General features: G+C 42.4%; 1 protein-coding gene across 4 annotated transcripts in view; it reads left to right on the top strand.

The window, feature by feature from the left end:
* The window catches only part of MAP3K15 (mitogen-activated protein kinase kinase kinase 15), a 123,835-nt gene that overhangs the window by 48,488 nt on the left and 49,083 nt on the right, over positions 1 to 26,264 (top strand). For all 4 annotated transcript variants that reach the window (XM_045050412.1, XM_045050414.1, XM_045050413.1 and 1 more), the window contains exons 7-9: positions 19,829 to 19,999; positions 24,270 to 24,382; positions 24,627 to 24,786. In XM_045050412.1, the coding sequence (XP_044906347.1) occupies positions 19,829 to 19,999; positions 24,270 to 24,382; positions 24,627 to 24,786 (444 nt within the window). The remainder of the gene's footprint in view (positions 1 to 19,828; positions 20,000 to 24,269; positions 24,383 to 24,626; positions 24,787 to 26,264) is intronic.

Here is a 26,264-nt window from a genome sequence, read left to right as displayed (position 1 = left end):
TGTTCAGAAGCCCATGGCTTCAGGAGTCTTAGAACCCACGTGACATCACGTCTCTCTCTCATGTTGAAGTAAAAGGTACATGCAGTGAAATGCATAGATCTTAAGTGTACAGTTGGATGAATTTTGATAAATGGACATAGACTGTACACAACACCCTTATCAAAATATAAAACATTTCCATCCCCTCAGAAAGTTCCTTTGTGCTCCTTTGCAGGCAGTTCCCACCCCTTCGTATGCAACCGCTGTTGTAACATCTGTCAGCCTAGATCAATTTTTCGTGTCCTTGAACTTCGTATAAATGGAATGACACAGTGTGTATTTCCGTTGTGTCTGTTTCCTTCACTTGGCATCATGTTTGTGAGATTCATCCGTGCTGTTGGATGTATTTTTAGTTCGTTGATTCTTGTTGCTGGAGAATAATCCGTTGTGTGGATATACCACAATTGATTTATCTGTTTTATTGCTGATAAACCTTTAGGTTGTTTTTACTTTGTGGTGCTAAGAACAGTGCTGCTATGAATATTCTTGTGCATGATTTTTGTACATATATGGCACATTTCTGCTGGATATATAGCACACGTGTATGTCCTACTGGAGTAGATAATGGCAAACAGTGATAGGATTTGTATTCCTTTTGGAGGGAAGATTTCATGATCTCTGTGAAAAATGTGCCTCCTCTCTCCCCGCTACTCTTTTTTTTTTTTTAAGTTTATTGATTTATTTTGATGGGGGGAGGGACAGAGAAAGAGCAAGGGAGAGAGAGAATCCTGACCAGGCTCTGTGCTGTCAGCACAGAGCCCGATCTCACAAACTGTGAGATCAAGCCGAGATCAAGAATTGGACACTTAACCTACCGAGCCACCCAGGAGCCTCTCCCCACTGGTCTTTAAACTCAGCGTCCCAAGGCAGGGAGTGTTGGGAAGGGCATCTTCATTAAGCCCAGAAAAAAAAAGAAAAGTCTTGTAACTCTGTTACGTCAAAGTAGTGTGTGCCACTTTCATTCATGTTTAATTATACTTGATTAACCCTTGATTTGTAAGGATTAAATGAGCTGGCACTGATGAAGTTTCTGGAAGAATGCCTGGCACACTGTAAGTGCTATGAAAAAATGGTTTGTTAAATAAAAACGAAGAGGGCCGTTTAAGTCACTCACCACCATGTCTTCTCTCAGATGGAGTAGAGTTAACTGCTGTCAAACAGAACAAAATATTCTGATTGCCATCCATTGAGAGCACTAACAGAGAAAAACGAGTTTTAAAATGTAAAACCAGTACCTAAGAGAAAGGGGTGTGGCAGGATGAAGTGATCACAGGGCGAATGAATGTGTTTCCAGTTTGGAAGCAGAGTGACTGGGACTGCACACCACTGACCCACCTTGCTCTCTGGTGACGGCTTTTTTCTTTCTAGTCACCTTAGCTGGTGGCTCTTTGTGATAGGCCAGGCAAGGTCCTCAAAGCCAAGAACCTCCTTTTTTCCAACCGACTAGGGATTTTCTGTAATATTGCGGTATTTGTTTCCTGTGTATATGCAGTCTGACCCTGAATTTGACATTTTTGCTTTGGGTAGAACTTGGCCAGCTGTGAGCATATGCACAGTAGAATTTGGTACTATGTACAGTTTTGAGAAACTTTATGGCGTTACCCTGTGTCTATAAAGGGGAATATAGTGGTAGACAAATAATATTCCTGCATTACAGTTGACCTTTAACTCAGGAAGTGGAGCAAATCACGGCCATGAATTAGTTACTAAAGTTTGGCGGTAATGAACCACATTTGACCCTCAGATGGCAAGGTGTCCCTGTTACTAGGAAAGCTGCCTTGACCCAGCTAGCTCTTCCTGATCCCTTGCACTTGAGCTGTTCAGAAGCTCATTCAAAGCTGCCTCAAGTTTCCTTTGAGCAGTTAAACTGCTTGCCACTCAGTGGCCTGCAATCCTTCATGGGCAATTTTTATTTGCTGTTGTTTTTACAGACAGGACTTTATTGGATATGTTAATGCAGCCAGAAGAACCTGACCACGTTTCCAAGCAGCAGGCAGAAAGATGGTCTGGAAGAAGAATAACGGAATCAAAGTACTAGGTTAAGAACAACAAAACTGTCACAAAATAGGAGTGTTCTCATATTCTCCTTTCTGCATCTTTGGGTCAAGACTGCTAACTCCAGCAAAATTTAACTCCTTGAATTCCTCAGCTAGTGGAAGGGAAGCCAGATGCTTGATGCATTTATTAGAATATCTGATGTATCATTCTATAAGTAAGTTAAGGGGAGTGATAGAGGCAGGTTTGCTGTGGGGCCTGGAAATGTGTGCAGGGGCGATAGTAAACAGATGTTACGAAATCCAGCCTGTGCCAGAGAGGCCACAAGCTTGTTCCAGAACCTACAGCAGTCACCTCATCTTTAGCCCCTGGATTCCAGCTTTGTTATTGCTTGGGTGGAGGAACACGTGTCCCCAGGAGGACAGCATGGGTTCCTTGTCTCTGCCGTAATCGCCAGCATCCTTTTCTTTGTGTCTTCTGTTTATGTATACCGTTCGATCTTGCCAGAAATAATTTATGTATTTATATAGCCATTCTTTAAAGTTTATTTATGTGAGAGAGAGAGAGAGACCGTGTGAGCAGGGGAGGGGCAGAAAGAGAAGGGGAGAGAGGATCCCAAGCAGGCTGTGTACTGTCAGCACAGAGCCTGATGCAGGGCTTCAACTCATGAACTGTGAGATCATGACCTGAGCCAAAATCAAGAGTCAGATGCTTAAACGACTGACGTGCTCCTATGTAGCCATTCTTTATTAGGTGTTTGTCAAGAGTAGGAAAATGATGACCTAAAAGCATGTTGCAAAATAAGGGTATCTTTGTGGTAATCATTTTCCTGGAAGTGAAGAGAAGCATGAATCTTGTGAACTGACAGGAGTCATCTGGTCCAAACTCTTTCTTTTAGAGAGGAGGAAGAAAGAAAGAAAGGCCAGGGCCCAGAATATAACAGCTGATCAGTAAGAGATCTGGACCACAACTCCCCAGTTTTAGCAAAGTGCTCTGGATACACTAGATTTTTTTTTAATGTCTGTTTAATTTTGAGAGACACCAAGAGAGCGTGACTAGGGGAGGGGTGGAGAGAGAGGGAGACACAGAATCTGAAGCAGGCTCCAGGCTCAGAGCCCCGATGCAGGGCTGGAACCCACAAACTGTGAGATCATGACCTGAGCCAAAGTCAGGTCACTTAACCCACTGAGCCACCCAGGCACCCCTGGGAACACTAGTTTAATGATGTCATGGCATAATCCATGAATCTCTGCCCAGAAAGCTTCCTCTTCTTTTTCGTCTGCCTGAGGGATAGCCAAAAGAATCCTTGGGCCTCTTGAACTGTAGAGCCATCCTTTTATATGTTCTCCTTTGTCATCTGTGATGAGAGCATTAGGTGGTAGTTGAGTATTGAAGCCATTTTCCTAATACATACATACTTTTTATACCAAAAGACCAGTTGCAATTTTTTTCCTGAGAAATGTACTATCTCCTTATGTTCTGAGTAGTGGCCTTGCCAATAATACATGTTTTCCTTTGTGTGTGTGTGTGTGTGTGTGTGTGTGTGTGTGTGTGTGTGTGTGTTGATTTTTGACAGATAGGCAGAGTATGTGAGAGTGGGGGAAGGTGGGCGGGGGGACAGAGGATCCTAAGTGGGCTCTGTGCTGATAGCAGAGAGCCCAGTGGGGGGTTGGAATTCACAAACCCACAAGATCATGACCTGAGTCTGATGCAGGGCTTGAACTCACGAACCATGAGATGATGACCTGAGCCGAAGTCGGGTGCTTAACTGACTGAGCCACTGGGTCCCCCTACATGTTTTCCTTTTGAAAAGCATTTATTCAGAGAACTTAAACCACCTCCATCAGTCCTCCCCCTGGTCTTCTTGGGCCTAAGGTATCTTCCTTTTCTGTCCAGTTCCTGCTTTGGTTTCCTCCCTTTTGTTCCCCTCTCCCCCCCCCACCCCCCGCCCCAATTAATGACTTCTGTGTCAGGGGAGGCCTTTGTACTAAAGAAGGAGACCGCTCATGAGGGGTGTGTAAAGTTAACAAGTGATGGAAAATACACTCACACATGTGATACATTACACACACACACACACATACACAGTTTGAGAAATATTTCAAAACCACTCTGCTGTTTACAACCCATGAAACTGTGGAATGCACTGCTGTGGAAAAAATGAGGATAATGGAAATTAATAAGATGGGATTTTTTAAATTTCAATTCCAGTTACCATAGAGTGTAATATTAGTTTCAGGTGTACAATACAGTGATTGGACACTTCCATGCATCACCCTGTCCTCATCACAAGTGCACTCCTTAATCCCCATCACCTGTTTCGCCCATCCCTCCACTCCTCCCCTCTGGTAACCATCAGTTTGCTCCCTATAGTTAAGAGTCTGTTTCTTAGTTGGTCATCTCTCCATTTTTTTTTCTTTGCTCATTAGCTGAATTACGGAAGCAGCCTAAGTGTCCATCGATAGATGAATGGGTAAACAAATGTAGTATATATGTACAATGGAATATTATTCAGCCACAACAAAGAATGAAGTCTTGTCATTTGCAATGACATGGATGGATGTAGAGAGTATAATGCCAAGTGAAATAAGTCAGAGAAAGACAAATACCATATGGTTTCACTCATATGTGAAATGAGATGGTTTTAAGAATTAAGTTAGAATTTTTTTTTTTTTTAAGAGAGAGAGGGAAAGAGGCCGAGGGAGACAGAGAGAGAGCATCCCAAGCAGGCTCCATGCTCAGTGTGGAGCCCAACACAGGGCTGGATCCCATGACTCTAGGATCACGACCTGAGCCGAAATCAAGAGTTGAACGCTCAACTGACTGAGCCACCCAGGCGCCCCTTAAATAAGAATATCTTTAAAAACTTAGCACACAGTGCCTGGCACATAGAAGATGCTGAGTGAATGTGAATTGCCCTTCTATTTCCTGACAGAATCCCGACCACCAGTGTTCTATTATCTTCCATGATGGTGTTTCAGGAAGGCTTCTTAAGAGCTAAAATCTAGAAAGCCATTTGGAGTAAAATGTGAAAGTTAGTTCATAGCTTCTGAGTTCTTGTGAGTAGGAGTCCTTAATGGAGAAACTTCGCCTAAGAGTCAGGGAAATGGTCCCATGTGACCTGGGTCCTGCCTTGCCTCCTGTCCCGTTCCTGGTTCACTGCCCTGTCACCACCCTCACCTGCCTTCATTTCTTAAGAGAGGCAGGCTGTTCTCCTCCTGGGTGCTTCCTCTGTCTGGAATGCTCATTGCTTGCCTGACTGAATCTGATGATCCTTCAGGGTCTAGTTAAACGTCCCTTTCTAAAAGATTGGTGTTGCAAAGAGTACCATACTTAAAAACAATGTCCCTGCTGTTAGTCATTCTCATAGCACCTGCTCTCTTCCTTCATAGCACGCACATTTCTGTGTTTACTTGTTAATATTTATTCTCCCTCCCACTAGACTAAATCTGAGGGGGGCAGGAGCCACAGTATACTAGGCCATTGCCTCCCCTGTGCCTAATAACATTGTGCCACCCACAGAGTAAGTACTCAGTATTTGTTGAGTGGGTGAATGAATGAATGACTCAGTGATCACCTGTGGCCTACAGTTGGAGAAGATCCATATGGTGATAACTGGGTGCTACAGTTAAGGGCTTGGTGTAGTAGTAGGCAAACCTGTTGAACTTTAGATGTGTGAAAATAAACATATCTAAGTCATATGTGTTCAGTGTACACAGAAAAATATAAAGCAGAATTACTGGCAATGCCACCCTTAAAGTAGGGCATGGTCCAAAGCAGGGAATCCCAGAAAAGTGAAGGACTGCATAGGCCAGGTCACGGTCAGCAGTGATGGAAGTTTTCCTGGTGTGGGATCCAAGGTGTCTGTTCAAATGGGATTTGATACAGACTCAGAGGGGAATTGGTCTTTATCACCAAGGAAACCTGTGCCTTCTTAGTGGTGGTGGCTTGTGTATTGGTCAGGGTTAGGGTAACTGCTATAACGAGTAGCATATCAATTTCAGTCTTAACATGATGAATGTTTGTTTTCACTTACGAATCATTCCAGTGTGGATGTATCCTGGTTGGGCAGTCTCTTCTCCAGGTGATTGAAAATTCAGTCTCCTTCCATCTTGGTGCTCTGCCCTCTCTTCGATCCTCCGCTCTCCTTTCACCAGATGATAAGAGAGACCATGCTGAATTGCCAAGGATGTTTTGTGTGGGGTGTGTGTGTTGTAACAGCTTTATTGAGATATAATTTGCATTCTCTATAGTTCACCCATTTAAAGAGTACAAGCCATTGATTTTTAGTATATTCACAAAGTTGTGCAACCGTCACAGTAATCAGTTTTAGAATATTTTCATCATTTGTCCCCCCCAAATCCTGAACCCATTACCAGCCACCATCCCCCTTCCACCCCCTAGCTCCCCTTCCCAGCCCTAAACAACCACTGTTATATTTTGGCAGTCCATTAGCAGTCACTCCGTGTTCCCCCACCTCAGCTGCTAGCCCGAGAAAACCACTCATCTCTTTTTGTCTCTCTGGATTTGCCTATTCTGGACACTTCATATAAATGGAATCCTATAATACGTGATCTTTTCTGGGTGACTTCATTCACTTAGCATAATTTTGTCAAGGTTCATTCATGTTGTAGCATACATCAGTACTAAATTACTTCCTGTGGCTGAAAAATACTCCATTGTACTGATAGACCCCGTTTTATCTATTCATTTATCAGTTGATGGACATTAGGGTGGTTTCCACTTTTGACTGTATCAGGGAGGTTTGTATGAGCCTGGTCAGGAAGTGATGTTTGTTACTTGTTAGCATATGTCATTGGCCAAAGTTCAGTCTCAGCCAACCTAATTGCAAGAGAAGTGGGGAAATGTGATCTGGCTGAGGGCCCAGAAAAAAATAATAAATGGGTTTTAGTGAACACATCCTAGTTACCACTGCAGCTTGTAAATAAGAAGTAGAGTTTAACTGGATCCGTCCATGTGGAGATCCCTGAGAGTCTGTCAGCAGAACCAAGAGTGCAGCAAGAATATTCTTCACCTCCTGTTGCCTTTGTGAAAATGGGAGAGCCAGCCTTCGAAGTGCCCTGTTCGAAATTATGGCCTGCCAGTCCACTGTAAAAAATGTTTTTCTTAAAAATGTTTCTTTTGAGGGGCACCTGGGTGGCTCAGTCATTTAAGCGTCCAACTTTTGGTTTCAGCTCAGGACACGATCTCGTGGTTTCGTGGGTTTGAGCCCCACACCGGGCTCTGCACTGACAGCATGGAGCCTGCTTGGGATTCTCTGTCTCCCTGTCTCTCTGCCCCTACCCCACTCACACTGTCTCTGTGTCTCAAAATAAATAAACTTAAATGTTTATTTTGAGAGAGACTATGCATGTGTGAAAGCAGGGAATGGGCAGAGAGAGAGAATCCCAAGCAGGCTCCGTGCTGACAGTGCAGAGCCCGACGCGGGGCTCAAACTCACGAACCATGAGATCATGACCTGAGCCGAAATCAAGAGACAGACACTTACCCAACAGAGTCACCCAGGCACCCCAAGCCCAACCTTTATAGATGTTGCTTGGTGGTCCCAGGGGACTGGAAAAGGTGGTGATGATGGAGGCAAGGATAGGATGATTTAATAGTGGTTCTGCCCTGATGTAAGAAAACAACCATTCTGGTTCATGCATTTCTTTGGCTCTGGGCATTGTTCACACTCAAACACAGGTTGCCTGTAACTGTTCCCTTCTCCGTATGTAAATACGAGGCATCTGGCCAGACTAAGACACCTGCTTCCTTGTGGCAGGTGTATATCTGTCAAGATCCAATCAGGAAACAAATCTCTAAGTATTTAAAGTAGAGGAAATGTAATACATGGAATTGGTTACACAGGTGATGGAAGAGCTGAGAAGCCAAACAGGGAACTGAGGCCACTCAGAAATGAACATGTACAGGGAGCTGCTACCATCCCTCCTTTGGCTGGATGGATACAGGAAAGAGGTGATGTGATCAGAATCTAGGAGCCAGGATCACTTGAAACCATTACACGCCAGCCTTTTGGGAGCTAGATCTATAGAAGAGATGCAGTTGTTTCTAGAGCCACCACAGGAAACACAGACAAAAAAGGGGAGAAAGTATTATGGCTACTTCATTCTTCCGCTCCTCCAGATACTTGTCCACCATCGTCTTCCACTGGCTGCTCATTGCTGGTAATCAGCTGACCAGGAAGCCCAGAAGCATCCTGGAGGAGCCCGCTCCCCTGTGATGCAGAGCAGAGCAGGTGAAAGAGGGGTGTTATCTGAAGGCGAACAGACCACTGATTGGCCCAGCAGGACACTTACCTTTCAGAGACATTGACGGGTTCTATGTATTTTTAGAGCCAGCTTTATTAAGGTATAAGGTAGAACTTCCGTACAGTAAAATGCACCCATTTAAAGTGCACAGTTTGATGACTTTAGCCAAATAAATAGTCTCATATAACTATTACCACGATCAACAGACACAGCATTTTATCCCACAAAGTTTCCTTTTGCCCTTGTCCTTGTCAACTCTCCTCCCATGCCCATCCAGCCCCATTTGGATAATGGCATTTGGCCCATATTCCAGGTCACTGATCCTGTGTTTCAGAGGGCCCAAATCTGGTCTATGGCCGTACCACCCTGAACACACCCGATCTTATCCATGTCCAGATCTGATGCTGTGTTCATTCAGTGGTTTTTTTTTTTTAACTTTTTAGTTTTAGGACTTCTATTCATTTTTTTTTTGAGAGTTTCCATTTCTCTCACAAAATATCTTATTTCTTCACAGATACATGCTTTATGTATACATATATATATTTAAACATTTTGTAATAGTTTTTTTAAGTTTATTTTGAGAGAGAGTGTGAGTGGGGAGGGGCAAAGAGGGAGGGAAAGGGAGAATCCCAAGCAGCCTCCACACTGCCAGCGCAGAGCCCAAGTGGGGCTCAATCTCCTGAATCGTGAGATCGTGACCTGTGCCGAAATCAAGAGTTGGACACTTAACCAACTGAGCCACCCAGGTGCCCATGTTTATAATAGTTTTAAAGTTACTGTCAATTTCTGGGTCTGGTTCTATTGATTATGTTTTATCTTGATCGTGGGTCACATTTTCTTCTGTGCACATCTCAGTTTTATTTTAGACATTTTATCTAAAAGAACAGTGGGGAAAAAACAAAACACTGGAGACTGAAGTATAATTTCAGTTTGTTTTGTTTATTACCTTGGTTATCTGAGCCCTGTCTTAGGTCTGGCAGTTAACATATATGACTGATTTTTTTTCATATTTCTCCTAGAGAGTAGCTGGGTTGGGACTGGACTCAATTCTAATCAGTTTACTTGCGGTTAGCCTGACCTCCCACCTCTTGTCTCTCTGCTACCTTTCTGATCTTGTCAGTATTTGAGCATGGAAGATTTTGAGTTGCTGTTTGTGTAATTTTTGGATTCAGTTTTCACAGTGACCCACATCTGAGTGCTATGATAATGCGTGTGATCTCTTTTTTACTTTGAGCCTCCCCTTCATCACAGCTTTCTTGGAAAAATTTAGTGGGCAAGTGTGCTGCAAGGGAGTTCTTACACTCAGCGATTAGTTTTCGCCTGGGGACCCTTCCAGATTCCGTTCTTTCCCATCAGCCCATGCTGTTGTGCACAACTTTGCTCATTTTTTCTTTGTCCCTGTGCAGTTTCTCTATCAAAGGCTCCCTCTTCGATTTGTCAGTACCTAGAGCAGGCACCCCAGTGAGGATGCTGTCATGGCTCTTTGCTCAGCTCTGAAAGCACTGTTTTCCTGTGGAATTAATCAAGGAAGTTCTTCCTCCTCTTTAGTAGTTTATATATTGTCTAGGTTTTTATTGTTACTGTGAGAGTGGAAGTCCTTTCACAGTCTTCTATTCCTAATTGGAAGCAGGAGTGTCTTCAGAGGTTTTTGGTGGGCAGCCTAAGACAGAGTCTGTCCTAGAAAGGACACTGGTCTAGTGAGACATTTTGCTTGTTAATTCTGAGTGTTTGTGTAGAAAAAAAGATTTTTTGGAACTCTGTCTCCTACCCTATGAGCTTTCTCTTACAGACACACAGTACAGAAAAGACAGGCAGGCAGGATGCTTAGTAACCAATGAAAGCTCTGGCAGACCTGTAGTTCCCCGTTGCCTGGTGAAGTAAGCAAAGTCCAACATACTTTGCACATGAAGAACTGAGGCCCAGAAAGGGTAAGCAACTTGCTCAAAATTCACATGGGTAGTAAATGGTATAAAAATAACCAGAATCTAGCTGTATAGGATTCCCAGTCCAATGTTCTGTTTTTACTCTGTGTGTTTTATTGCATAAATAAGAAACACACTTATATATTTTGGGAAGAACCTGGGGAAAAAAACGTTTAAAGAAACTGTCCCTTGTGATTCTAATCTCTAGTCCCACTCATGTTCCAGAAGTAATCTGTCTCATCAGTTTGGTGTATATCCTTTCAGTTCTGTGAATTTACATACTATTCAATATGTCATACTGAAGGGTTTTTTACAATACAGGAGATGCTCTGTAATTTAAAAAAAAATGTTTCTTTTTAAAGAGGGGGGAGGGGCAGAGAGAGATGAGAACGGAGGATCCAAAGCAGGATCTGCACTGACAGCAGAGAGCCCAGTGCAAGGGCTCGAACTCCTGAACCGTGAGATCGTGACCTGAGCCAAATTCAGACGCTTAACTGACCAAGCCACCCAGGCGCCCCTGTAATTTTCTTTGTTCACTTAACAGTCAATGGATGGAGATCTTTTCATGTCACTACATTTAGTCTTGCTCAGTTTGTCATCCATTTAACAGACAACTTAACAGATACTTATTGAGCACCTACTTATGTGCTAGATTGAGTTCTAAGCCTTGGGGCATAGCAGTAAACAAACCAGACAGAAAAATCCCTTCCTCTTGGAGCTTACATTCTTAGTGGGGAGACACCATACAAACTAAGTAAAATTATTAAAACAGGTTAGGGTGGTAGGGAGGTTGGTGGGGCAGGTTACAATTATGAGCTGAGTGCTCAGAGAAGACTTGACTTACTAGAGAGTGACATGGAAAAAAATGAGAGATGAGGGAACATACCATGCAAATATATTGGGGAAGAACATTCCAGCCAGAGGGATCAGCACGTGCAACGGCAGGGATGCTTGTGCAGCTGGAGCAGAGGACCCCTACTCTGTGAAACAACCGGGAGCCAGGTCTTACAGAATCTTGTAGGCCACTGAAAGAAAATTGGCAATGGCTCTGCGATGGGAGCCTCTGGAAGGGTGTTTTGTTGTTTTTGGTTTTGAGATATAATTGATATATAACATATTAGTTTCAGGTGTATAACATCATGATTTGATGTATGTACATTTTGTGTAATGATCACCACAGGAAGTCTTACTAACATCCATCACCACACATAATTGTGAATATTTTTCTTGTGAGGAAAACCTTTAAGATCTCTCTTAGGAACTTTTTTAAAATTTCTTTTATTAAAAAAAATTTTTTTAACATTTATTTCTGAGAGACAGAGCATGAGCAGGGGAGGGGTAAAGAGCAAGGGAGACACAGAATCTGAAGCAGGCTCCAGGCTCTGTGCTGACAGCTCAGAGTGGGGAACTACCATATGATAGTGGGGCTTAAACTCCCAAGTGGTGAGATCATGACCTGAGCTGAAATCGGACACTTAACCAACTGAGCCACCCAGGAGCCCCAGAAACTTTCAAATATACAATACAGTATTGGCTGCAGTCACCATGCTATGTATTACATCCCCAAGACGCATGTATTTTGTAACTGAAAGTTTATACCTTTTGACCCCCTTCACCCATTTCACCCACATCCCACCCCCCACCTTTGGCAGCAACCAGTCTGTCTGTCTTCTGTATCTGTGAGCTTGGTTGAGGTTGGTTTGGTTGCTTTTTTCAGACTCTGCGTATAGGTGAGATCATACAGTATTTGTCTTTCTCTGACTTGTTTCATTCAGCACAATGCCCTCAGGGTCCATGCATGCGGTTGCAAATGGCAAGATTCCTTTTTATGGCTGAATAATATTCCACTGTGTATGTATATCACATTCTGTTATCTGTTGGACACTTAGGTTGCTTCTAGGTCTTTGCTATTGTAAATAATGCAGTGAACATGGGAGTGCAGATATCCTTTAGAGTTAGTGTTTTTGTTTCCTTTAGATAAATACCCAAAAATGGAATTGCTGGATCATATGGTAGTTCCATTTTTAATTTTTTCAAGAGTCTCCATACTGTTTTCCACAGCACCTGCATCAATTTGCATCCCACCCACAGTGCATGAGGGTTCCCTTTTATCCATATCCTCACCAACACTTATTTCTTTTTTTTTTTTTTTTAATATATCTTAGCCATTCCGACAGGTGCGAGGTGACTGTTGTGGTTTTGAATTGCATTTTCCTGACGATGAGTGGTATCAAACATCTTTTCCTGTGTCTGCCTGCTGTCTTTACCATTGGCCGTCTTGATGCCTTCTTTGGAAAAATGTTTCTTCAGGTCCTCTGCCCATTTTTTTAATCAGACTTTTTTTGCTCTTGAGTTGTATGAACTCTTTATATATTTTTGATATTAACCCCTTGTCAGATATATGATTGGCATTTGCATGGACGGTTTTGAGTAGTGGAGTGACATGACGTGACTCAGTGTTTAGCAGGATCACTCTGACTCCTGTGTTGAGAATAGATTGTAGAGGGTGAAAGCAGGAAATGATGGTTATTTGGGTCAGGGTAGTAGCAGTGGGGGTCATGAGGAGTAGCCCATTTTTGGATATGGCTTAAAATAAAAGCTAACAGAACTATTTGATCGAATGAAAGATACTAGCGATATGAAGCATGACTCCAAAGTTTTTGGCATGAAAAACAGGAGGAACGGACTGGCCATTCTTAAATAAGATGGAGAAGAATAGCTTTGATGGGACAATCAGCAGTTAAGTTTTGGACACATCAAGTTTGAGGTATTAGACATGCAAGTGAGATGCTAGGAAGACAGTTGGGTATGGAGTTCAGGGGAGAGCTCTGGGCTGGAGATAGTAATTTGGGAGTCATCAAGATATAGATGTTTGGAAAAGCAGGACAGTAGATGATATACCAAGGGATCTAGTGTAGTTACAGATAAGAAACATCCAAGGGTTATGCTTAAGGACTCTCCAGTGTTAAAAGACTAGGGAGATGAATAGGAACCAGAAAATTAGACTCAAGTAGAAGGAAAAAGAGGAGAGTATGGTGACCTGCAAGCCGAATGAAGAAGGTAATCCAAAGAGGAAGGAGTACTCAGCTATCAAATGCTGCTGGTAGGTCAGATAAGACAAGGGCTTAGAAGCGGTCACTGGGACTTAGCAGTGATGCAGACCTACAGAACATCCAGGGTAAGACACACTAATGCCTGGATCCCATCTCCAGAGACTGATGTAACTTTCTCAAGTGCAACCTGAACACCGAGGTTTTTGAAGTTTCCCAGGTGATTCTAATGTGCAAGCCAACGTTGCGACCCCACTGTCTTAGTTCATATCTTTCTCTTAATTTGTGAAATGACCTTATCGTCAGAAACATATGTTGCCAGACTGATTAAACACAGGATATTTTATCTGTAGACTTGTTCGTGGATACTTTGGGATCTGAAAATGATAAGCATATCTGAAAACTGATTATTAGCAACTAAAGAGATTAGCTATTTAGCACCTGTCCTAAAGTGGCTTTTAAGCCGAAAATCGCCTTGCTTTTCATTTTTTGCAAATATTTGATTTTTTATTTTTGTTCTTTTTTTTAATCCCCAAAAGACCTTTTGTTTTTAGTAACAAGGGTAAGTTTCAAGTTAATGAAAAAAATTTAAGGGAAACATTGCTGTAAATGGTCCAAAGAAAACCAAATGAACCTGAACTCAGATCGATAATGAAGCATTTAGAAGAGTTAAGTAAATTGTTTTCAGAATCCTGAAAATTTCACACCTCAAAAGTTGGCTCATAGCAGATGTAAAAATGTTGTACCTCATTAAAGTTTTAGTCTTTTTTCATTTTCCTGCCACTGACTGTAGAAATTATTTCAATGCTGTAGTAAAATTGAGTTGGGTTGGTAGCTCTTCACTCTTTAAAATGGGAAGGAATCGTGAGTGGGCTGTTGGTTAAGAGATCTGTTTTGCAGGCTGATAATTGGATTCTGTGGACAAAGAGAGTACAGATCAAATCTCTGAGAACAAGATCAGGCTGGAAAAGAGGAAAAATCAAAGTTGCAATACAGGCCTAATTACTGCAGGTTTCCAGAAGAATGCCAAGTGTCTAGATTAGCCCTTCTCAACCTGGGTTGGGTTCCACAGAGAATTAAACCCTAATGCCCTAAGGCATCCATTGTATCAATCGAATGAACTCTCTTAAGTATCCAGAATGGGGCTACCTATGTACCATACTTGGGAGAATGGAGAAAATAGTTACTCAGATAATCAAATAATTTTCTCTGGAGCTTAATTCACTAACAGAACCCCCATTGAGAAAAGCTGTTTGACGTACTAATCTGTTGTCTTGAATGATGCAGAGTTTTATGACTTACAGGTCCTCAGGAAAGAAAGCATAAAAGAGCCTGTTGTCAAATTGCCAAGAAATTAAAAAGAATAATCTCTTTATTATTTATTAGAATAGTTATTAGTAAAACATGCACAGGAACACCTTGTGCAAATCCCAGCAGTGATTTTTTTGAACAGTTTAATGTGTATCCTTCCAGACTTTGTGCATGTGAACATAAGTGGAAATAATATTTACTGCAAAGAATGGGATCATGGCATTCATTTAGTTCAGCAATGTTTTTTCCATGAACTGTTACGGAAATTCTTCTATATAATTACATGCAGACCTGCCTCTTTCTGAGGGTTGCATGATACTCCATGGTTTGGTTGTTACAAACTGTATTTTATCATTTGACATTTATCATATGTCAAAGGACATTTGGGTTATCTTCAGTTTTTCACTGTTAGGAGCAATGCCATAATAAACATCTTGGTTCAAAAATTCTTGAATATATATATACGTGTGTATACATATATATATGGGTTTTTCTATTTCCAGATTATAGAAGCAGAATGGAGTCAGGATGCATACCTTTTCCTTTTTGGTTTTATTAATAGAAATTTCTTTTTTTTAATGAAATTTATTATCAAATTGGTTTCCATACAACACCCAGTGCTCATCCCAACAGGTGCCCTCCTCAGTACCCATCACCCATCCACCCCTCCCTCCAACCCCCCATAAACCCTCAGTTTGTTCTCAGTTTTTTAGAGTCTCTTATGTTTTGACTCCCTCCCTCTCTAGCCTTTTTTTTTCCTTCCCCTCCCTCAGGATCTTCTGTTAAGTTTCTCAGTATCCACATAGGAGTGAAACATGGTGTCTGTCTTTCTCTGTATGACTTATTTCACTTAGCATAACACTCTCCAGTTCCATCCACGTTGCTACAAAAGGCCATATTTCATTCTTTCTCACTGCCACGTAGTGTTCCATTGCGTATATAAACCACAATTTCTTTATCCATTCCTCATTTGATGGACATTTAGGCTCTTTCCATAATTTGGCTATTGTCGAGAGTGCTACTATAAACATTGGGGTACAAGTGCCCCTATGCATCAGCACTCCTGTATCCCTTGGGTAAATTCCTAGCAGTGCTATTGCTGGGTCATAAGGTAGATCTGTTTATAATTTTTTGAGGAACCTCCACACTGTTTTTCAGAGCGGCTGCACCAGTTTGCATTCCCACCAGCAATGTAAGAGGGTTCCTGTTTCTCCACATCCCCTCCAGCATCTATAGTCTCCTGATTTGTTTATTTTAGCCACTCTGACTGACGTGAGGTGGTATCTGAGTGTGGTTTTGATTTGTATTTCCCTGATGAGGAGCGACGTGGAGCATCTTTTCATGTGCCTGTTGGCCATGTGGATGTCTTCTTTAGAGAAGTGTCTATTCATGTTTTCTGCCCATTTCTTCACTGGATTATTTGTTTTTCGGGTGTGGAGTTTGGTGAGCTCTTTATAGATTTTGGATACTAGCCCTTTGTCCAATATGTCATTTGCAAATATCTTTTCCCATTCCATAGGTTGCCTTTTAGCTTTGTTGATTGTTTCCTTTGCAGTGCAGAAGCTTTTTATCTTCATGAGGTCCCAATAGTTCATTTTTGCTTTTAATTCCCTTGCCTTTGGGGATGTGTCAAGTAAGAAATTGCTGTGGCTGAGGCCAGAGAGGTGTTTTCCTGCTTTCTCCTGCTTTTGATGGTTTCCTTTCTCACAGTCAGGTCCTTTATCCATTTTGAGTTTATTTTTGTGAATGGTGTAAGAAGGTGGTCTAGTTTCATTCTTCTGCATGTTGCTGTCCAGCTCTCCCAGCACCATTTGTTAAAGAGACTTGTTTTTTTTTTTCCATTGGATATTCTTTCCTGCTTTGTCAAAGGTTAGCTGGCCATACTTTTGTGGGTTTAATTCTGGGGTTTCTATTCTATTCCATTGGTCTATGTGTCTGTTTTTGTGTCAATACCATGCTGTCTTGATGATTACAGCTTTGTAGTAGAGGCTAAAGTCTGGGATTGTGATGCCTCCTGCTTTGGTCTTCTTCTTCAAAATTACTTTGGCTATTCGGGGTCTTTTGTGGTTCCCCACAAATTTTAGGATTGCTTGTTCTAGCTTCGAGAAGAATGCTGGTGCGATTTTTACTGGGATTGCATTGAATGTATTAATAGAAATTTCAAACACAGTCAAAAGTAGGAAATAATATAGTGAACCCCCGTGTACCCCTTTTCCACTCTTCAGTAATGATCCCTGCATGGCCATTTTTGTTTCCTGCTCACCCCATCCACTCTGTCTTACCCCAACACCAGATTTATTTTGAAGCAAAGACATACCATTTTATCCAGAGATATTTCTGTATTGTCTGAGGGACAGTTTGACAAAACATGGTCATGATTGTGTTATACCTAAGGATAAATAATAATTCCTCAGTATCATTGCTCAGATTTTCCCAGGTACCTCTCTGTCTTTACCTTTTGTGTTTAGAATGGGGTTTTTTGAGTCATGTTCCAAACAAGGTCTATACATGGCATTTGGTTGAGATGATTCTTAAGTCTTTTTTAATATATTTTTAAATATTTGTTTATTTTGAGAGAGAGGGAGGGAGTGCACAAGTGGAGGAGGGAGGGAGGGAGGGAGGGAGGGAGGGAGGGAGGAAGAAAGAAAGAAAGAAAGAAAGAAAGAAAGAAAGAAAGAAAGAAAGAAAGAAAGAAAGAAAGAAAGAATGAATACCAAGCAGGCTCCACACTGTCGGCATAGAACCCAGCACGCGGTGCTCAGTCCCACAAACCATGAGATCATAACCTGAGCCGAAATCAAGAGTCGGACACTCAACTGACTGAGCCACACAGGCGCCCCAAGTCTTTTTTAGTATATAGGTTTCCCCTTATCTTATTTTTTCTTTTCCCTGTTAATTACTTGGTAAGGAAGCATTTGTCTGATAGCAGTTCCAAAGTCGTGGATTTTGTAATAGTATCCCTGTGGTGTGATTTATTAAGTTCCTCTGTCCCTTTTTCTCCTTGCAACTTGGTAGTTAGATTTGGAGGCTTAGCTCAGATTCTGTTTTTTTTTTTTTTTTTTTTTTTTTTCTGGAAAGAATACTTCATAGTTGATTGTGTACTTTATTTGTTTTTTCTTTTTTTGTGATGTTAATGGCCATTGACGATCATAGCCTGGATCCATTGTTTCATTAGGGGTTACAAAAATAGTGATACTTGAATTTTATAATTAATTCCTGAGTTACTAGCACAAATACTTTCTAAAGAGACATTTTGTCTCATCAGTGACTTGGTTACCCCCAGTGTACAACTCATCTGGGAAAAGGAGACTATTTGCCTAATTTTTGCTTTGATAATTTTCAAAAATAATGAGACGGTTCCTTAGCGTTCTCCAAGGGTGACCCCTGAAGTTGTGTAAGACAATTATGAAATCATCATTTTAATATAGTTGATATGTTTCAATTCTTTTTTATGCCATTCTTTTTAATGCTCATACTGTCCCTTCTTTGGCCAAAAACTGATTCTTGTTAGTTCCTGAGTCTTTCTGATATGAACTTAGTAGTTTCTTTGAGTCTTTGTATTAAGATGTTCCAGGACCATCTTAGACATATCTGGAATCTGCCATTCCTCCACGAAGTCCTGGTTCCTTGTAGGAAGAGGTGCTTTTACAGACCCCATTCAGGGTTTGGAGGTTCTCATTGCTACTGAGTTGCTCATCGTTTTGGTCCTTTTCGGTAGACAGAGCTAGGAACACCACTGGATGACTTTATATTGATGTTTCAATTCAAATTTAGGACTGTAGGATTTTTACTGAATTCCTTTGATTTTGTGTTTGTATATCTTACCCTGAAAAATCTGGTTCCTAATGATATTAACATCGTCATTTGTTGTATTCTATACTACAGGATGTTTTCACATTACCAGTTCCTGTATTATTGCTAACAATATGATTACCAGAAAGTATTTAAGATTTCTTTGCATTTATATTTTTTCCTTAAGTTATATCCTCTTAGGAAAATACAAAGTGCTGTGCTTTAAAAATCATGTGAACCAGTTTGTCTTTTGTAGGTAAGCCACCAATTGCTTGCAGGGGGTCATTTGTTTGGTTCCAGCCACAAATTCAAATGGTGTTTATTGGCAAATGGTATTTTTAGGGAACAATGTAAAATTTTTTTAAATTCATTTTCTTTTATAATTTGGTAAAAAAAAAAACCTTGCAGTTTCCAAGTCACATCCCAAGAAGTGAGTTTGGATTCCTGTCCTCTTCAGCACGTTTTCTCCCTCCACCTGTTGGTAGCCAGTTTTATTACCTTTTGGTTTATCCTTCCATTTTAAGCAAATAAAAGCAGGTAAATATTCACATCTCTGCTTTGCCTAAATAAAAAGGTAGCACTGTGTGCACAGTATTCAGTGCCTTGTTTTCTGGTCTTAACACTAAATTCTAGGGATCACTCCATAGCAGTATTACATAGAAATTGTTTCTTTATACAAATGTTTAACGTATTATAATATGAATACGAACATCATTAGCCAGAGTTGATTTAATCAGGCTCTGCAACTGATGGGCATTTGCTTCCAAACCTTCACAGGAGCCCTTAATATTTCACAACCACAAACTCGGGTTATTTTGTGGCAAAGATTATTTTAACAATGATCGAAGGAATCCATTACCTTTGTGTGAAATGAAATTTTTACCATATAAGTTAATAAGAGAGAAGACTGTGATTTGTGAATATAGAAACAATTTTCTAAATTTTCTTTTCCAGTGGACAGGAAAACAGGAATTGCTGGGGTCTTTTCCTGTTTGAGGATGGCAAGGTCGAGAAATGCCAAAACACATTTCTAAATTTCTCTTGGCTTTCTGAACTGGGGGGCCCTGCCACTTTTCCAAAAGAACCTTTTGTCAAACCACGTCATTCTCATGATTCAGGCGTAGCTTCCACAATCCTTGCTGTCCATCCAGCTATAGAAGCTGCCATGTTATTTTGTGTGTCTTCCCAAACACATCAGTCTGCATCTGCTGTCATCCACAGTCTGGATCTCAGTGAGAGAAGGGACCAAGTAGCAACTGTGACAGCGTGAGATTTACTGGTGTGGGTCTGAAGCACTTGTTACATTTGAACATGAAAAAGTGAATTCTTATTTGGCTTTTGTTTCCTGCTAAAGCACAGCATCCCTACACCAGCCCTTGCCAGAACGAGCGCACATATGCTCCCATGTCTTGCTTCAGACATGAGTGATCTTACCATACAAATCTTTCAGGAGAAACAGTGCGGGTGACCGTGAGAAGGCTCTGCAGGTCATGCTCCAGGTTCTGCAGAGCTGTGACCACCCGGCCCCTGACATGTTCTGCCTGTGTGGGAGGATCTACAAGGACATCTTCTTGGATTCGGACTGCAAAGATGGCACCAGCCGAGACCGCGCCATTGAGTGGTAAACCCTCCATCCTAGTCGGTAGCGTGTGCATCTCTGCAAAGAACAGAACTGCAGAGGCTAAGGATCCAGGTCTTTTCCGTGTGTGTGTGTGTGTGTGTGTGTGTGTGTGTGTGTGTGTGTGTGTGTGTGTGTGTGTGTGTGTGTGTGCGCGCGCGCGCGCGCGCGCGCGCGCGCGCGCGCGCGCGCGCGCGCGCGCGCCTGCCTGACTACTGACGGTGGGGAGAAACAAAAAGTCATACATGTGGTTTGGGAATTTTCCAGATTCCTTTTTCTGAAAGGGACCATTAAAAACTGCATTTTGTACTGGTGACATTATTCCCACAAGTTCTCTCATTTATAGGGGCAAGAAGGAGGCTCACCAGGCTCCTCCCCAGCTGCTCCTTCCCTGCTACTTCATCCAGAACTGTGTTCCACCGCCACTAGCGCATTATCTTCTCAGTTCTGCCTGCCGGCTTTCTTCCTTCCTTCTTTCCTGCCTTCCTTTTTTCTTTCCTTCTTCCTCCCTTCCTTTTATCCTTCCTTCCTGCTTTTCTTTGTTCATTTAACAAAAGTTTATTGAGGGTTTACTGTATGCCAGAAACTTTTCTAGATTGTGGGGGTAAAGACACAGCAGCAGACATGGACACGAATTCCCGCCTTCACGGACTTTGCATTGCTGGTAAGGGAAGTCAGACAGAGAAAGACAGAAAAATAGGATGTCACCTGTTGATGAGGGCTCTAGGGACAAGTTCATCAGGGAATCTGAGGAGGCTTGGGAGGAGTCACCTGCAGTTTCAGGCAGGGTCATCAGTGAAGGTGAGTAAAGTTGTGAGGGTGGTGAGATGAGCCTTGCTGAGAACTGTGGAGAAAGTGTTCTGGGAGGAAGGGCCAGCAGAGGCAGAGACCAGGAGGAGGAAGTTTGCTCCATGTGATCAAGGCCAGTGAGGCACGAGCCAGGGGAGAGTGGCAGGAAATGGGAGAGAAGAACTTTTTATTGTGAGTGAGATGATAAAATACCGGAGCACTCTGAGCAGAGCCGTGACGAGATCCTACATGCTTTTTTACCAGCGCATTCTCACTGTTTTGCAAAGAATACGTTTCAGGGGGTGTATCAGTTATCATTTGCTGCATAACAAATCCAAAAGTTAGTGGCTTAAAACAGCGATTTATAATTTTTCCTGATTCTGTGGATTGGCCAGGCAGCCACTCTGCTGGTTCCACTCCTAAAGTGCTGGTCTCACTCGGAAAAAATGAGCTCAGCTGGAGGCTCAGGAGGGGTGGAAGGTCCAAGATGGCCTCACACACGTTTGGCAACTGGCGCTGGGTCTTGGTGGTTCACTTGCATTCTCTGCTTGTGGTTCTCTTCCTGGCAGACCAGCTTGGTGGGCGGCATTCTGAGAGAATGAAGGTGGAAGCTGCGAGGCTTAGGCTCCGGAACTCACGCAGGGTCAGTTCTGCCTCACACCCTGGGTCACATCATAAGCAGATCACATGGTTACCCCCAAATAGACTCCAGCTGTGGATGGGAGAAGTGACAAAGGCACACGTGTCGTGGGATGGGAGGGATTTGTGGCTATTAAATAATCTACCACAGGGGCAAGAGCAGAAGTGGGGAACAGGGGACGGCTGCAGTAAATCAGGGAAGGGCTGATGGTGGCTTGAGCCCAGGTGGTGGTGATGATAATGAGATGTCAGAACCTGGACATAATTCCAAGGCGGAGCCAACAGCTTACCTCACCCATTTCTGTCGCGAGAGCTCTTGCCGCTCCACTCCTAGTTCTCACTGCTTCCCCTTGCCCTCTCCCCTCCCTTGTTCTCCTTCCATACACGTTGCCGGCTGTGTCATCTCCCCTCTTCTCTCTACCCACTGTCCTCCCGGGTGATCCCAGTCACTCCCACACCATGGAACCGTTAGCCGATCTCCAGCCTAACCTGCGTCCTAAGCTTTGGCCCCACGTCAGCCCCCGTTTGCCCATCTGTCCCACCCAGAGGTGGTGCCGCTATGTGAGATGCAGTGTATCCAGGCTGAAATCCTCACCTCTCCACAAGGGATGGCTTCCAACGTCTTGCTTTCTCACTACCATTCTTCAGCCTCCTACACATAGACTTTTTTTTTTTTTAACATCTGGTAATGTTCACTCATTTACCTCCCCATATGGTCAGTTCCCCATCGCAGCCCTTCTCTGTATCTTGCCTCACTCCCTGCCAGTCTTTGCTCATCACCACCACCGTGGTCAGTGCCACTTTTTTTTTTTACTTTCTTGCCAGGAGTGTTCTAACAGTTTTCCAAGTAGGCTCTGTGCTTGGTGTCTCTAAAGTTTATCCTTGTAGATTGAACCACTATGCCTTATTCCTCCTAAAGCTCCAAGACCCACCATGGCTCTCCATTTCCTATTAAATAAAAACTCAAACTTCTTAGAATACCAGTCTAGGTGCTCTGCAAACTTTCTCCAACCCACCCTGAGCCCCATTGCCCACTACCTGATACATGGCTCACTAAACTGAAGTTTCTTAGGAGTTTTGCAGACTCTCATCTCTGTTCCTGCCATTCTCTCTGTTGGAGGTTTCCTTTCCAAATCTCTGTCATTGCACATCTTTCCATCTTTGTGCCATATCTCGAGTTTCTAGGGGTGGCCCCACTTCTGTGAGCCCCTGTAGACATGGATTTGTGTAGTTTTAGGATACTTACCACATTCAAGTTTGTGTTTTCCCTAATTGCACTAGCTGTGTGTAGATCTTATTACCTCTACGATAGTATAGTTTCTTGGAGGGCAGGGACCTTATTTTATTTGTAATTGCACCTGATGTACTGTATGGTAGGAATCGCTCAAGGTGCTAAGGAGCAATTAATACTGGGTAGAGCCGAAATAGGAAGCTGTGTTCCCATCACAGTGGCCAAGAATTCAGCCCTCAGGTAAGGAAATGACTGCCTGTGGCTCCTTCACCAAAGTCCTAGGAGCCCTTCTCCATCCACTTCATAAGGCAGTGGTTATAGGAACAAATGAAGCTTAGTCTCTGGTATGGTGAGACCTTGGGGTTATCTTACCCAGGGCCTCAGGTGCTAATGTGGACCATGGGCACAGGGAGGCAGGGGGCTGGTAAGAGGCAAACCTGGGACTGCAATCCTGATTCCCAGTTCAAGTCTTCTCTGCCCCTAAGCTGGGCCTGTTTGATTTATGGATAAGAGGCATAGAGAAGTCACCCTCCCTGCACTCTTCCTAGATAGCTTTTGATAGTAAAAGTAGAAAAAAAATCAAATACCATAGGACATAATGGGGGAGGGGGAAGGTTTTTCAATTTTATTGGAATTTTATTGGGTAGGGTTGGAATGACTTCCTTAGTGTCCTCTGGTTCATCAGAGCATACTTGTATTATTAGCCACAAAGTTGATAAAACTGAATTGTAATCGACTTTAAATGATAGGTTCTCCCTTCCACAATTAGTATTTTGTTGGTGTTTAACTCTCTTGTTGTCACACGAGTGATCAAATTCCTCCTGGTTTACAAGTCTTTGGTATGAACTGTGCCACTTAACAACATTTTAGTGTTGTTACTTCGTGGATCAAATTCTTTGTTCCCAACCATGATATTTCTACTCGCTCATGGAAGGGGAAGAAGCTTTTTATGTAGAGAAAAAAAGAATAAGAGAATTAAAATGGCGCTCTTTAAACTTCAGGTGTAAAAATGGTACTCTCTATTTTGCATGTTGTTCTTTACCCCAGGGTGACAGATCCCTGCTCTTCTGTCACGCTGTGCCACTACTCTCGGAGCAATCTGGGGGCCAGGATCCTGCCGGTACTGCTTCGTACGTGAAAAAAAAAATGACTCCATTTTGTGATAGAAGCAAACAAACACCCTGCAGAGTAATTGCCTACAATTGATGGAATTTTCGCCTAATAAAGAATGCTCAATGTACAAATGGAGTCTAACTTTTAAAGTGTGATTTGGACATCAAATTGTGGTCTACTTTGGGGGATAGGGTTATAAAAAGGTTTTAAATTTCTTCTGTGCACTTTAAAATAATTTCCTTATTTTATACAGTGATCATGGTTTTTTCATCAAAAAGTATAAAACTGATGAAAAATTTTTAACTCCTTAGTGTTAATATTATGACATTTTCAAGGAGCTGTTTGAGTGCTTGGATGTAGCTGTTTGTAAAGAGGGAGGGGATCTGGAAAACAAGCAATTAGTTGGTCAAAAAAAAAAGTTCATGAGAAGGTGGGCTTGTGCCATTATTTATAATTTTTTGCTTCTGCCATAATAAGAGTCGGGCGGTTCTGTACCGGCAGGTATCGCAGAGGATTTGCGCTCCAGTCATCTCTCTATTCAGGAATTAACCTGGCAATTTTGCTGATAGTTGCGGGACAGCAATTTGAAACTTCCATGGAACTAAGGAAAATAGGTAAAGTTATTTTTGATAGCAGATGTTGATGTGCTTTGGTAACACAAATTCAGCATTAAAAGTTACTAGCGTTTCGTTCAAATAACTAGCATTTTGTTTCAAAAGGAACAATTACTCTCTGATAGCCTGCCTGAGATGGCAGCCAACATAAAATGAGTACTTTTTCCTCTATCTAAAGGCTTGCATAATGTGATAGAAACTAGAAATATTTTTCATAACTTCATGTAAAATTCAAATTCTTAAGGTGTCCGGCTAAACAGTTTATTGGGAAGAAAAGGGAGCTTGGAGAAAATGAACAATTACTGGGATGTGGGTCAGTTCTTCAACGTCAGCATGTTGGCCAATGATGTCGGGAAGGCTGTCCAGGCGGCAGAGAGGTTGTTCAAACTGAAACCTCCAGTCTGGTGAGTCATGTCTGTGTGTGGCCTTCGCTTCTCTCAATATCTGATCTCGTTCTGAAGGGTTTTCTCCAGAGAGGAGAGGGATAAATGCAAAAGACAATAACGATTGCCGTGTTTCTCCTTCTGACTTCTTCATTAAAGCAAAGTTAGGGCACGAAGAACAGCTCTGAAGGCTCACTTGGTTTTATGTGACAGGAGGGAACGACAGACAGATGGGCACGTACATGCACAGAATACGTCCCTACGCGCTCTGTCTCCAAGAGGATGCTCTCAATCTTAGTACTTTCTTCAGGTCGTCATCTCGGTCCTCAAGAACAAAACCTTCCTCAGCACTAGTACGTATTTGTGAGACAGCAGGTAGTAAAGCTGAAAGCACACCCACAAAGTGATGTGCATCACGCGTGGAAACTGGAACTAAACGACCAAGATATGGTCAAGAAAATGGAGTCAGAGCAGTGGCCCTAGCTTAGCCCATCGTGTCGCCATGAAAATGGCAAGAAAGAACACTGGGAGGCATGGACTTGCGTTCATGGTTTATCCTAGGATAAGAAAAGCCCATTGCAGGGTATATTTTCCTCTCTCAGTGGTTCTCAAACTTCGGCAGGTATCAGAATCAGCTGTGTTGATTACAACACAGATAGCTGGGCCCGCCCTTAGGCTGTCTGGTTCCAAAGGTCTAGGGTGGGGCCTGAGGATTTATATTTACAAATGACAATCTGATGCTGCTGCTCTGGGGAACCACACTTTGAGAACCACTGTTCTGTGTGGTCTTTTAATTAATCTGGGTTTGGTATGTGACTAAGAGCAAGGTCTGTGAGAGGTGGGCAATAGCTGATTTGCCAATAGACATGAAGCTCCATTAGAATCGTCACTATGTCATTGACTCCTGTGGTCTCAAAATAGATGCTTGTTAGATATTTGTGTAACTAATAAATGTATGATGGATTTTCCCTGAAATATCAACAGTGGTGATCTCAAGGAGGTAGCCTAATAAGAAGTTTCTAATCTTTTTTCCTTATCTCTATTTTTCTGATTTGTCTAAAATGCATTTGGATTACACGCATCATTTAAAATTTTTTACTTTTAATGACCCGTGTTCATCTGTCCCGTTATTTCCCAGTTCACTGGGCCAATCTGGACTCCCAGGGGTCGGAATCTCTTCAGTTATTTTTAGTTGGACCCTTTTTCTTCCCAATCTGAAGGACCTAAATTTGATCCCCAAACTATATCAGCCTGTTGAAATTTTTCTGAGGCTGAGCCAATAGGGATTCAGGCAGAGTCTCCAGCCTTCCTGGAGTGGTTGCTGTTGCCAGAATTCTACTTTTAAAGTGCATTGCTGCACCTGAGCTAGACAGAGCCGACTCCAGGGAGGCGACAGCCAAGCCTTGAATACGTTCTAATTACATTAGTACCTACACTGACTTACAGCGTTGGGACCTGATATTGTAGGTCCGAGACCACCCTGAGCTTCATGATTTGCT

The sequence above is a fragment of the Felis catus genome, chromosome X (genome assembly GCF_018350175.1).
Source record: "Felis catus isolate Fca126 chromosome X, F.catus_Fca126_mat1.0, whole genome shotgun sequence".
Taxonomy (NCBI): Eukaryota; Metazoa; Chordata; class Mammalia; order Carnivora; family Felidae; genus Felis; species Felis catus.
Note: the sequence above shows the minus strand (reverse complement) of the source record. Positions and strands in the feature narration are given on the sequence as shown.